General features: G+C 36.1%; 2 protein-coding genes across 2 annotated transcripts; both read left to right on the top strand.

Annotated features, from left to right (window-relative positions):
• The first annotated feature begins 822 nt into the window (after window positions 1-822).
• Window positions 823-7,228, top strand: LOC114285863 (G-type lectin S-receptor-like serine/threonine-protein kinase At2g19130). Its single transcript, XM_082883839.1, has 2 exons — window positions 823-2,157; window positions 5,792-7,228. The coding sequence occupies exons 1-2, from the start codon at window positions 915-917 to the stop codon at window positions 7,006-7,008; spliced, it is 2,460 nt and encodes an 819-aa protein (XP_082739965.1). The 5' UTR covers window positions 823-914; the 3' UTR covers window positions 7,009-7,228.
• On the top strand, window positions 3,954-5,564 carry LOC114264563 (uncharacterized). Its single transcript, XM_028205244.2, has one exon. The coding sequence runs from the start codon at window positions 4,848-4,850 to the stop codon at window positions 5,430-5,432; it is 585 nt and encodes a 194-aa protein (XP_028061045.1). The 5' UTR covers window positions 3,954-4,847; the 3' UTR covers window positions 5,433-5,564.
• Window positions 7,229-13,668: the final 6,440 nt, after the last annotated feature.

Raw genomic sequence — 13,668 nt, 5'->3', positions numbered from 1 at the left:
TGAGTGGTTGCGATGGTGATTGGTGGTGGTGGCAGCGCTTGCAAGGGCAGAGGAGAGAGAAGAATTAGAGGAAGATAGGAGATGGTGGGTTTGGATAGGAGAGAGTAAGTTTCCATTTCATCTTTCTTTTAAAATTTAAAATCAATATATATATATATATATATATATTTTAAATTTTTATGGTTACAAATTTGACAATAGGGATAAAAATGATATGATTTTAAAAATTTTAGAAATAAAATTAAAATTATTTAAAATCTACCGGTGTCATTAAAAATCAAGAAAATTCCTAAAAATAAATGAATAAATACAAGAAAAGAAAAAGGTAAAGGGCAATGGTGCTACGGTCAATTCATGAAGCGTGGTTGACTTAGGCTTAGTTTGGGAAAACTAAATAAGTGTATTTTTTGACTTTTTATGAAATATGGATTGAATTTGGGTTAGATTTGAAGTGATGTGTTAGAGAAGTGATGTGACTTAAATAAGATGATGTGACTTAAATAAGATATTGACTTTTTAACTTTTTATCTTTTTTTAATCATGTCAAACTTGACCTAAATACAAGAAAAGAAAAGATAAATGTAAAGGGCAAGAGTGCTACGGTCAATTCGTCAAAGCGTAGTTGACAAAACACAAAGAAAAGAAAAATGTAAAGGCCAAGGGTGCTACGGTCAATTCGTCAAGCGTGGTTGACTAAACACAAGAAAAGAAAAGAAAAGAAAAGAAAAGAAAAAAAAAAAAATGTGAAGGGCAAGGTTGCCACGGTCAATTCGTCGGTCGTGGTTGACTTCTGCGAATTCACATGCGTGGCAATTTTGAAACCCATCCTCAAAAGATCAAAGCAAACCTCGCTCTCTCTCTCTCTCTCATATTCATTCCTTACCTTCTCTTCTACACAGAGATTTTGTGCAGACATGGGTATCAGAAACAATCCATGGGTGTTTCTCTCTGTTCTTCTCTTCCTCTGCTTCTGTTTCAACAACCATCTCTGTTTCGGAGCTAGCACCATCACTGCAAACCAATCTCTGTCTGGAGACCGAACCATCGTCTCCGATGGTGGAATCTTCAAATTGGGTTTCTACAATCCAGGTAACTCTTCCAACTACTACATATGTATGTGGTATGTTCAAGTCTCTACCTTAACTGTAGTTTGGGTAGCAAACACAGAAAAACCCATCTCTGATAGGTACTCTTCAGAGCTCAAAATCAGTAACGGTAACTTAGTTCTTCTCAACGAGTCCCAAATCCCAATTTGGTCCACAAATCAGATCTCAATCACTTCGAATTCTGTTGTGGCTGTTCTTCTTGATAATGGGAATTTGGTTTTGAGAGAAAGCCACAATTCAACTCAGCCAATTTGGCAGAGTTTTGATCACCCTGTTCATACATGGTTACCTGGTAACAAAATTGCATATAACAAGATCACAAACACACACCAACAACTCACTTCATGGAAGAACATAGAAGACCCATCACCGGGACCGTATGCTATGCATCTTGACGCGAATAACAGCCAGTATTTGATTGTGTGGAATGGGTCTGAGAGGTATTGGACTAGTGGGCCTTGGAATGGTAAGATTTTCAGCTTAATACCTGAAATGAGGGCCGATTATATCTTCAATTTCAGCTATGTAGACAACGAGAATGAGAGTTACTTCACATATTCTCTGTATAATCCTGCGATTATTTCGCGGTTTCTTATGGATGTTTCGGGGCAAGTCAAGATGCTCACTTGGTTGGAAGGAACCAAGGAATGGAACTTGTTTTGGGCTCAGCCGAGACAGCAATGTGAGGTTTACGCTTATTGCGGGGCATTTGGGACCTGCAATGAGAATACTCTTCCATTCTGTAATTGTTTGCAAGGGTTTCGTGAATCGAATGCGACTGATTGGAATCTGAGTGATTATTCTGCTGGGTGTGTGAGGAATACTCCATTACAGCAGTGTGAGAATACGAGCGTGGTGAACCGACAGACAGATAGGTTTTGGGAATATTCAAACATGAGATTGCCCGAATATCCTCAATCTGTGTCTGTTGGGAGCGATGTCAAATGCGAATCTGCGTGCTTAAAGAACTGTTCTTGCACTGCTTATGCTTATGGAAGCAATGGATGTTCGATTTGGACTCGGAACCTCTTGAATCTGCAACAACTCTCTGGAAACTGTTAAAAAATGATGTAATATTATTTATTGATATTGATTGTTGTTTTACAAGATTGTTGTATTGTTATTTGTATCTGTATATTACAAGTCCTATATATAGAGAGGTTTTGGGAGTAGTAGGTGTAGAGTGGGTGGTGGTAGTAGGTAAAGTGGAGGTGGTAGGTGGAGTGGGTGAGGAGTAGTGGAGGTGTGTAGTGGTAGTGGTAGGTTTTAGTGGTGTAGGAGGTGTACATTAACAGCCCCCCTCAAACTCAAGGAGGATAGGAACTAACCAACTTGAGTTTGAAGAGAGTAACAAAACAGAAAAATAAACTGATAAATAAAATAAAACAGGATAGGAGACACGGTATGGTCGTGTCAGACCGTTGTAGCAGACAGTTTACGGGGTCATGTCGGACCGTTGTAGCAGACAGTTTACGAGGTCATGTCGGACCGGTGTAGAAGACAGTTTACGGGGTCATGTCGGACCGTTGTAGCAGACACTGTGTGGTCGTGTCAGACCGATGTAGAAGACAGTTTATGGGGTCATGTCGGACCGTTGAAGCAGGACACTGTGTGGTCGTGTCAGACTGATGTAGAAGACAGTTTATGGGGTCGTGTCGGACCGTTGTAGCAGACAGTTTACGGGGTCATGTCGGACCGTTGTAAAAGACAGTTTACGGGGTCATGTCGGACCGATGTAGTAGGACAGTTTACGGGGTCATGTCGGACCGTTGGAGAAGCTTGTGGTGGTGCACCAAGGGGGCGACTTAGGGAGTGCGCCATGAGGTGACTTGAACATGATACTGTGTATAACCCCCCCTCAAACTCAAATAGGTGTGAAGATAGAAACCTATTTGAGGTTGAAACAAAGGGATTGATAAAGCTGACCGGGGTAGAAGACACTGTATGAGTGGGTAGATAGGCGGCCCAAAAAAAAAAAATATACATGTAGATATATATCGAGCCCTCAAAAGTCGTGCCCTCAAAAGGTGTGCCCGCACCCTCAAAAGGCGTGCCATCAAAAGGCGTGCTCGAATGCATGAAAAGGCGTGCCAGTTTGTCGGCGAGAAGAGGCGCGCGATGCGCGTGGCTGCCTCGGCTATTTAACCAAGACAGAGCTGAGGCAGAGGCGAAGACAAACAATTGGCGAAAATCCTCTGAAAAACTCTTCGTTTTGCTGAGAAGGTTTTGCTGAGAAGATACTCTGTAACACTCTCTATAACACTCTGTTGCCCAGAAAAAATGGCTTCGTCTTCCCGCGGGCTGCTTACCCTCTTTCCCGACCTCAACGAGGCCACAGGAGAGAGAACTGGTGCGGTGGCCAGTGAACCTCAACCAAACACTGCTGGGTTTGCTCCGCTGAACTTTCCGATGCGGTCTGTGGAGCAAAAAATGGCGGTGCAGTCGGATGTGGAAGCCAATCAGTATACGTTGAAGGCATGTGTGGAGTCCATGACGGCGGTCACAAATCTGTCGCACCGGCTACAGAGCAGGACAAATGAGGTGCAGCAGTTAAATTCCCAGCTGGCTCTGCTCCAACGCATGTATAAGGATGCGCGAGCAGAGATAAGCGTGCTAAGGGCAGAAAACAAGGAGCTGAAGCGGAAGGCCACCGTGATGTTCCGATTTGGAGGGCCACCATATGCGGCAGTGGAGGAGCAGGGAGGAGGCAACTTGCTTGGTGGTCTAGGAAGCACGGAGGCAACACCGTCAAGGGCCGCCCAGGATGGAGGCAAAAAGAAGAGACCGGCGGCAGAGTAGAGAAGGGATACGGAAAAAAAATCCTGTGGTTGTTGTGATGGTGGTCTTGGCTTTTTTTTTTTTTTTTTTTTTTTTTTTTTGTTTTTGTTTTTTTTTTTTTTTTTTTTGTAAGTGTGAACGGGGTTGAGCCCGGAGATGAATAAAATAAAGTAAAGTTTGGCGTGCCATTTTGTTTTTTTTGTTTGTTTTTTTTTTTGTTGTTTTGTTTTTTTTTTTTTTTTTTTTTTTTTTTTTTTTTTTTTTTTTGAAAAAAAATACCCATGTTCAAAAGATGGAGTAAAAAAAAAATGGAGTGGGGAACATGAGTGTGTAAAAAGAATGAAAAAGAAAAAGGATGGGTTGGAGTTGTATAAAATAATAAGAAAATAAATGAGTGGAGGTGGTGTGTGTAAAATATGAATATATTGGAACCAAAAATATATTGATGAGGAAAATTGGAATCAACCCACGTGGGTGGAGGTGGTGTGTAAAACACTTTATGAAAAGATGTGGGTAGATGTGGGTATTGTTTATTTTATGATGATAAATAAATAAAAAAAGATGTGTGTGCTGGTGTATGCATGATGGAGCAGTGTGCATAGCTATATATGTTTTATATTTGTGATTTTTTTTTTTTTTTTTTTTTTTTTTTTTTTTTTTTGTTTTTGGTTGTAATAATAATAATAATAATAATAATAATACTAATAATAGAAGAGAGAGTGGGGGACATGATGATAAGGATAAAGGAATAAAACAAAAAAAAAAAATGGTTGTGATGGGGTTGATGTTTGTGCTCGGTGGACTAGGATAGTGGAGGTAAAGATATTATAATGGATTGGTATAGGGCTATGTGCCGGTGATAGGAGAGAGAGAGAGAAAAGGAGAGGACTCTAAGAAAGGAGTAGGGCTGTGCATTCGGCATGGTGGAGGAAAAAAGTGTAACTAAACAACAACGACACAACAATGGCCAATACGCACGTGGTGTGCGAGAATGTGAAGTCTGAAGAAACAGAGGTAGATGTTGCTGAGCCATTGCATTTGAACGATGTTGAAGATGACGGAGAGGTAGTTGCTGGGTGGGACCATGAGGTCCGGCGGACATGGCGATGGACTGCACATGAGCATCAAGTAAGCAAGGAAAATGGTGACCTTGGGCAGTTCACTGGATCCCCCGCACGTAATGACAATATGGGCAGGAGAGTTTCTGGGGAGTCAGCACATCAACGTCATGGAGGGCGTGGATCAAGTTCTGGCCAACCTGTAAGACAAAGTGTTGGATCTGAACATAGCATAGAACGGTCACCACTTCATCCGCATCATCAAGCACAGATCGTGGGAAAAGGTAGTGCATCTCCTTCCTGGGAAGGAAAGAACTCGTATGATGGTAGCCACGGCACTCCTGGAAGATCAAGATTGAAGCCTCGAGGCGATGAGACTCCCGATAGAGGTGCCGCAGGTGTGGGTAATCAGCCATCTTATCCCAATGCACGGAAGCAAAACTCAGCTCGTCGAGTAAATGGAGAAAGAGGGAAGCTGCTGCCATGGTGAGGAAGGTGATGGCGAAGATTCTAGCGGACTAGGTTGAGGTCCGGCGGGCGGCCAAGGCGAGGTTGCCGCCCGCCGGTGAAGCGAGAAATACTAAGGTCTTAACCTTGCTCTGATACCATGTTAAAAAATGATGTAATATTATTTATTGATATTGATTGTTGTTTTACAAGATTGTTGTATTGTTATTTGTATCTGTATATTACAAGTCCTATATATAGAGAGGTTTTGGGAGTAGTAGGTGTAGAGTGGGTGGTGGTAGTAGGTAAAGTGGAGGTGGTAGGTGGAGTGGGTGAGGAGTAGTGGAGGTGTGTAGTGGTAGTGGTAGGTTTTAGTGGTGTAGGAGGTGTACATTAACAGAAACGATGGTAGTGGAAAAACTCTTTATCTCAGGCTTGCTGCTTCTGAGTTTCCAGTAGCGAAAAACAAGAAGAGGGCCATCATTGGCGCAGTTGCGGGTTCAGTTGGAGCATTGCTCGTGGGCCTTGTTTTTGCTTTTGTATGGAAACGGCAAAGGAGATTTGTTTTTGCAAAAACAAAAGCAGTAGAGGGTTCGTTGGTTGCGTTTGCATACAGAGATTTGCAAAACGCAACAAAAAATTTCTCTGAGAAATTGGGGGGAGGAGGATTTGGTTCCGTTTTCAAAGGGACGTTGCCAGATTCAAGTGTCATAGCGGTGAAAAAACTTCAAAGCATTAGCCAAGGAGAGAAGCAATTCCGAACAGAAGTCAGCACAATTGGAACCATCCAACACGTCAACCTTGTTCGGCTTCGTGGGTTTTGCTCTGAAGGTAGTAAAAGGTTGTTGGTGTATGATTACATGAAAAACAGTTCCTTGGATGCCCATCTTTTCAACGAAAAGGAGTCAAAGATTTTTGATTGGCAAACTCGGTACCAAATTGCACTCGGAACAGCCCGAGGGTTGGCTTATCTTCATGAAAAGTGCCGGGATTGCATCATACACTGCGACATAAAACCCGAAAACATACTCTTAGATGCCGAGTTCTGTCCCAAAGTAGCAGATTTTGGTCTGGCAAAGCTCATGGGACGTGAATTCAGCAGGGTTCTAACAACCATGAGAGGGACACGAGGCTATCTTGCACCAGAGTGGATTTCAGGGGTAGCCATAACAGCCAAAGCCGATGTCTACAGCTACGGTATGATGCTCTTTGAACTCGTATCAGGAAGGAGAAACTCCGAGCAACTTCAAGACGGGAAAGTAAGATTCTTCCCAACATGGGCTGCGAGTGTAGTCATAGAGGGAGGCGATATACTTGACCTATTGGACCCAAAGTTGGGCCGAAATGCTGACAGTGAAGAGCTAAAGAAGATTTGTAGAGTCGCTGCTTGGTGCATCCAGGATGATGAAAATCATAGGCCGACAATGGGTCAGATAGTTCAGATCCTCGAAGGAGTCCTAGATGTGAATCCACCTCCGATTCCACGATCTCTTCAAGCGTTCGTCGACAACCAGGAACATATTGTTTTCTTCACAGAGTCTGATCAGATTTCACAAGCACGGGGCAATCCTTCAAGCTCTGATCAGAGTAAGAGCACTACTTCAACAATGAGTTCCTAGTTCTGAAGATAATAAAATAAGAATGTGGTGGAACACTTGTGTTGTCTACTTGCTTAACTATAGTAGTGCAGTGTAAGGCTTGTTTTGTTATTCTTTGTTGCCACTGTTTTTGTTTTCAATAAATATTAGTGGTTAAATTTTAGTAAATTTTATTGTAGCAATGTTCAAATAACCTATTTGAGGGATATACAAGACTACAAAAAATTAGAAACTTGCAGTATTTATTTTTCTTGATGGCAAAGCTTCATCTTCTTTAAATTGATAGCTGTAAATCAAATGTTAAACATTTGAGTTAAAAGATCATAAAACAACATCAAAAACTTTATTGCTTCTAACAGACTACCATCTTTTCTCTTCTCCTTATCCCACTCCTCTTCATCTATATGACATGACCACCTCAATTCCATTGAACTCGATTTTCATCAGCCCAAAACAATTTCAATCGTCATTTAAAACAAGTAGGAAAATAGAGAGGGAATTTGGGTTTTTTTTTGAAGAGAAATTGAAGGATTTTGATATTATATTAACACCCACGTGTGCAGGTTTGCAATTAGGGAAGGGGCTGACTTTTTAATTTATTATTATTTTTTTAATCTTCAAAATTTTCTGGTATGCAAGTGTTAACTCACTAAGAAATAGTCTGGTTCCAGAAAAATTGAATTCATTTTTCAGAAAATTGATTTTTTTTTTTTTGTATTTTTTTTTCTTCTGTTTTTAGTGATTTTTATTAATATTTTAATCAACTTTTTTGTGTTTTACATACATCGAATCAAAATACGCATAAAAACTATAATAATTGTAAAAAATTTACGAAATTCATCAAATATAGAAAATACAAAAATTTAAGGAAAAATTAGTCCAAGATCCCTCTCCCATTTTTAGTAATGAAAGAGATCTACAAAATTATTTTTTGATGTGTAAGGTCCCTAAACATATATCAGAGAAATTTGACTCTTTGTTTCTCCTACTCTCCTCTGCTGCTACCTTTTAACTACAACCACAACCACAACCACATGCAAGCCCCTTTAAGGGCAACACAGGCTCGTATAGCTTCAGAAACTGGATTGGGAGTTAATTGAGGTCAAGATCAAAAGCTGGCTCCACGCCATGAAGATCGCCGCGAAGACGGTCTTCTACGGGGAGAGAATCCTCTGCGACCACGTCTTCTCTGCATCTTCGAGAATCTCCGAATCGTGCTTCGCTGAAATCGCCAAAGAAGGTGCTATGACTCTGTTTGGATTTCTAGAACTCGTTGCAAAGTTCAAGAAACTATCTCCAGAGAATTTTTGAATTTTTGTTGTTGAATTTTTGTGTTTAAGGTAAAACTGAACTTCACTCCAATGGCGCACTCTAGCAACCTCCCCTGCAACAGAGACGACATTTGCATGATCTACAAGTAGAAATCGGCGGAGGACGAGACCATCACCTGCAAGACATGCGTCACACCTTGGCACGTCACTTGTCTTTCCACTCCCCCTCAAACCCTAGCCAATACTATCCAGTGGGAGTGCCCCGATTGCTCCGTCATCGCCGATCCTAATCTCATCGACAAGCCGGCCGCTGGATCTGAATCCTCCGAGGATCTGATTGCAGTGATTCGAGCGATTGAGTTCGATCAGTCCTTGACTGTGCAAGAGAAGGCTAAGCGAAGGCAACAACTCATGAGCGGAGGCCCCAAGAATTTCTCTGGGTTCAACCCAGAGAAAATTCAAATTTCTCTGGGTTCATTTTGACTGATTTTAACTGATAATTCAGTGCTTCAAAAGTATTAATAAAGTAGAAGACTTTTTTGTATTCAAACTATACAAGGCAATAGTTATTTTGGGTCTTGATGCATTGGATTCAATAGAATTGTTGCTTTGAATTGTCATAATTATGTTATAGCAGTTGGGTACTTCAATGGAGAGCTACACAAATTTTCTCTGGATTTCTTTGGTACTCAGAGAAATTTCAATTTTCTCTGGTTTGAATCTAGAGAATTTCTCTGGGACCGAAATTTTTCTGGATTGATGTTGAGGGACCTTAGACATCATGAAAATATTTGATATCCTTTATACTATAAAATCTTAATATCAGGGATCTTAAAAAAAATACCACAAAATTTAATACATTTTTATTTTGTTGTATGCAATGAATTTTTTTTTAAATTTTGTACAATTTTTTTTTTTACTTTTTAAGTATATTAAGATTAAGTAAATTTAAAAATAAAAAAAAATTGATTAAAATATTTTTGAAAATCATTGAAAATATAAAAATACAAATTAAAAATTTTGAAAACTGTTTTTGAAAACTGAAAATCAAACCGGGTGTAATTTTAAAATAAAATAGAGAATTTCATATAAGGGTTTATAAAGAAAGAGAAACCCTAGAGAGAGAAGTGAGGAGGAAGGCAGAGAGAGGAGAGGTGGCCATGGGCTTTAATCTTGGGTATGCAGACAATTTTTAGTAGAAAACTCGAGAATAGGGGACGATCCCTGCGACACACCCTGTATAATGGCGCTGTTTGGGAAACACAGGTTAAGGCTATTATAGCCTCATTTAGGATATAAGTCAAAAAGTGTGAACAGTAGGCGGAGGTGCAAAATTAAAAAAAAAAAAAAAAAAAAATTTAGACTGCAGCTCGGGACATTGATAGATTGTAAAATCAATTGGAAAATTGTAATTTCACCCCTTTATATCAATTTAAAAAATTATAATCTTAAGGACAAATTTGTCATTTTAACTTCAAACATCATTTCAACACATTTTTCAATACAACAACTCAAATAAAAATTCATCTCATCTTCCCAAACACAAAAACTAAAATAGCCTACTAAAATAACTAAAAAGCCAAAAAGCCTCTAAAATAGCTACTTCCCAAACGAAGCCAATGTAACATTGTACATGTTTTAGAGTTAGAGAAAAAAAGAGAGATTGTTGCAGTTTTTAGTGAGTGAAAAAATAAGAAAGAGCGACTGTAATTATATAATTAATATAGTAAATTGGTATGGCTTTCGAGAACGTAGGCATGTTGTCAAACCTCGTATATTTGTATGTTTTATTAATTTTATTTTTTATGATTCATATTTCTTAAGATGTTGTCAAGCCTCGTATGTTTGTTTGTTTTATTAATTATATTTCTCAATGTAATTTTTAAAATAATAAAACAAATAAAAAAATTTAAAAAATTTAAAAATATATTTTAAAAAAAATTTCCAATATATAAAAAATAAAAAAAATAAAAAAATTTCTAATCCCCTCACTATTTTTCTAATACCATCTCTATCTCCTCACTATGAATCCCCTCCCCAAGGTATTAGTAATACCCTCCCTATCTCTCAAAACAAACAAGGTATTAGTAATACCAAGGTATTAGTTAGTCCCAAGGTATTAATAGTCCCAAGGCTATCTCTCAAAACAAACACCCCATATACTAATCCCAAGGTACTAGTAATCCTAACGACAATGCTACGTAGCTCAAATTTTGTGGCTCAAAAGTGGCTCAAATGGCAAAAACGACGTCGTTTTGAGTACAGAACAACATAAAAATGGCCAAAACGACGTCATTTTGGCCATTTGAGCCACTTTTGAGCCACAAAATTTGAGCTACGAGACATTTTCCTAATCCGAATCCCCTTGCTATAACCCAAAACAAACGGGGCCTAAGAGTACTATGGGATTGAGTAAAGAAATTATATCTCTAAGCTTGGTTCCATTTTTCCAAAAACAATTTTTAGAAAATTCTACTTTCTTATTTTTCGTGTTTATTTGTTTTTACTAAATTTTTTTAATATTTTAAGAATTTGTTTTTTTACTTTTTAGACATGCCTAACATAATTATACTTAAAAAGTAAAAAGTTTGTGAAAAAACCTTTTAAAAATTCACCAAATACTAAAAATACAAAAAAAAAAAAAACGAAAATTATGTACATTTTTTTTGTATTTTTATGTATTTATTAATTTTTTAAAATATTTTTTCACAAATTTTTTACTTTTTAGATACATCTAAGTAAGGTGCATCTAAAAAAGTAAAAAGAATGTTTAAAATGTTAAAAATATTCACTAAAAACAAAAAATACGAAAACCAAAAAATTTAGTTTTCAAAAAACTTAATCTAAAAAATTCAAACCAAGCACACTGATTAGCGCTATGGAATTGGTCATGTTTGTTATCCCCCATGATTGATAGGATTGGAGTGATAGTGAGGTTAGACTTATGAAAGTATGTTTGGTTAGAAAAATTTATGAGTAGATTATTAGTCTAGCCAGATTAACAATCCCCCTATACAATCGGATTAACAAAGTTGGAGAAGGTATGTGTTTGAAAAAATAGTGAAGGAATTAAGTGCTATTTTATTATTTATTATTTATATTTTTTTTGACCCAAGTGCAACCTTTTATTTGTAAAAAAAAAATTATATCTTTTTTAATATAGAATTTTTTTAAAAATTTTATATAAAAATAATTTAACAATCTTATTACTAATCATTACTCCCACTATCATCAAAACAATTACATTTTTACTTAATTCCCTTACTAACAATCTCTATATTAACAATCTCTTCATTAACCATCATCTCACTAACAATTTCATCTAACCTAATCTTCCAAACAAACGTGGCCATTAAGTTAGAGATGTAAGATAATGAGTGTTTGTTATACACTACCAGATTTGTAATTCTACAGATAATATTAATATATAAAATAATATTTTTTAATTTTTAAGTATTTTTTAATATTATAATTATTATTTCTATTCTAAAAAATATATATTTTACTTTAAAATTATTTAAAAATTTACTAATCCTTTCATTGAATTTTTAATTCTAACCCAACCATGGGATTAGTGATCTTACCCATGAAGGGATTATTAATCCAAAGATATTTCTCCTTACTCATATTATCAACCAAATATTAACTTTTTTTTAATCATATTACTTCTCAACTTTTCTTTACATATTTTTTTTAAAAAAAATCAAAAAAAACAAAATTTTATTCTACTTTTCAAAATAACTGATTCCACGGCGTGGTTCAAATCCCAACAACACTTCAGTGGTGGCGGCGGCGGTGGTGCTGCACAATGGAGGTGAGAGAGAAAAGACAAGGGACAGAGAGAGAAAAGAGAACAAAAAGACAAGTGTTAGATCTTCTGTGGTTGACATTTTTGCTTTGTTTTTTTTGGAATTTTTAATCCAAAACGGTGTGGTTTTAAGATAAGTTATAAATACACCTCTTAAAATTTGATTAAAATATGAATCGTTCTTTTTAGTTTTGAAAATTATATTTTACTTCTTGAGATTTTTAAATTCATAACAAATCGTTCATTTTATTAATAAATTATCAAGTCAATTAATAATTTTTAATGATATTAGAATTTGTTTAATTAATAATTTAAGTAATTTTATTATTACATAGAAGAATAATTATAAATTTTATTTTTTTAATTAATTCTGCTAAATAAAAAATTTTAATAAAAAAATATTTATAATTTTTTAAATTATAAAAGATAATTTATACTTTAAGTAAATTTCAAGAAGAATAATGCTTGGGACTCCCTTTTGGGGGTCACCCCCTCACCCCCCTTTGCCACGTGGCAGGGGGTGATTGGTGGAGCAGGAAAAAAAAGAAAAAGAAAAAGAAAAGGTAACCAATGAGAGAGAGAGGGGGTCAAAAGGGGTGGAAAAAAAAGGGGATGAATCATTACTCATTTCAAGAATATATTTGTAATTTATTTTTAAAACTATTTTTCACCCGTTGGACCATGTTGTTGGTGAGGTGTCAAATTGTTCCGGATCCCTTTCGGATCTTAGTTGAAATTACATATTTATTTGATTATATTTAAGGATGGAGCAGCGAGTTAAACCAAAAAGGCTTAGGTTGCGTTTGGTAAAAAATTTTAAATATGATTTGATAATAGAATTATATTTTGAGTTTGTGAGTTTTGAAATTATGATTTGAGTGTGAAAATTGTGTTTGGTGAATGAGTTTTGAAATGAATTTTGAATTGAGTGAGAAATTTTTAATGTGACATATGATATTTGATACAAAAACTTATAACTCATAACCAAATACACAATTCAAAATTCTATTCAAAACTCATAAAAAAAATTTAAAAATTGCTATTTTTTTTTATTTAAAATATAAAAAATAATAGGTGGCATTTGTAAAACAAAAAAAAATACTGTTCCAGTCAACCAGCTAGATGTCCGAGAGGATGACCAGCCGAATGTCCAGGAGAACGATCGGTTAGTCCAAATTTTTTCGCCTTAGACAGAGTTTTCAAAAGTGAGTGAAATTAATTTTTGAAAATCGTAAACAAACACCACACTCAAATATAATGGTAGAATTAAGTTTAGAGAGCTCTACCAAATAGAACCTTACTTTTATCAACTGAGGCATCGTTTCAAAACATAGTATTTTAATAATTTTTTAGTTTTTTAATTAAAATGTAAGGCAAAAAAAATAAGTATGTTTGAAATAAATTTTTTTATTTTTTACAAAAATATGTGTAAAATATAGAGAAAAAATAAAATCTTTAATTTTTCAGTATAAGTTATAAAATTTTTATTTTTTTTTAATATAACTTTATAATTTTTAAGTTAAAACTGTTGTACGCTAAAATTGTTGCATGCCAACTGTTGCATTTCAAAAAGCAATGATAAGACAATCGTATTATTATTAT

Source organism: Camellia sinensis, chromosome 8 (genome assembly GCF_055761805.1).
Source record: "Camellia sinensis isolate YWXY chromosome 8, ASM5576180v1, whole genome shotgun sequence".
NCBI classification, from domain to species: Eukaryota; Viridiplantae; Streptophyta; class Magnoliopsida; order Ericales; family Theaceae; genus Camellia; species Camellia sinensis.
This window is presented reverse-complemented; position numbering and strand designations above follow the sequence as displayed.

Bases quoted from the DNA above. Each gene is read 5' to 3' on its own strand.
- LOC114285863 (XM_082883839.1), top strand. From the start codon at position 915: ATGGGTATCAGAAACAATCCATGGGTGTTTCTCTCTGTTCTTCTCTTC. The intron at 2,158-5,791 runs GAAACTGTTAAA...ACATTAACAGAA, and splicing joins GAATCTGCAACAACTCTCTG to ACGATGGTAGTGGAAAAACT.
- LOC114264563 (XM_028205244.2), top strand. From the start codon at position 4,848: ATGGCCAATACGCACGTGGTGTGCGAGAATGTGAAGTCTGAAGAAACA.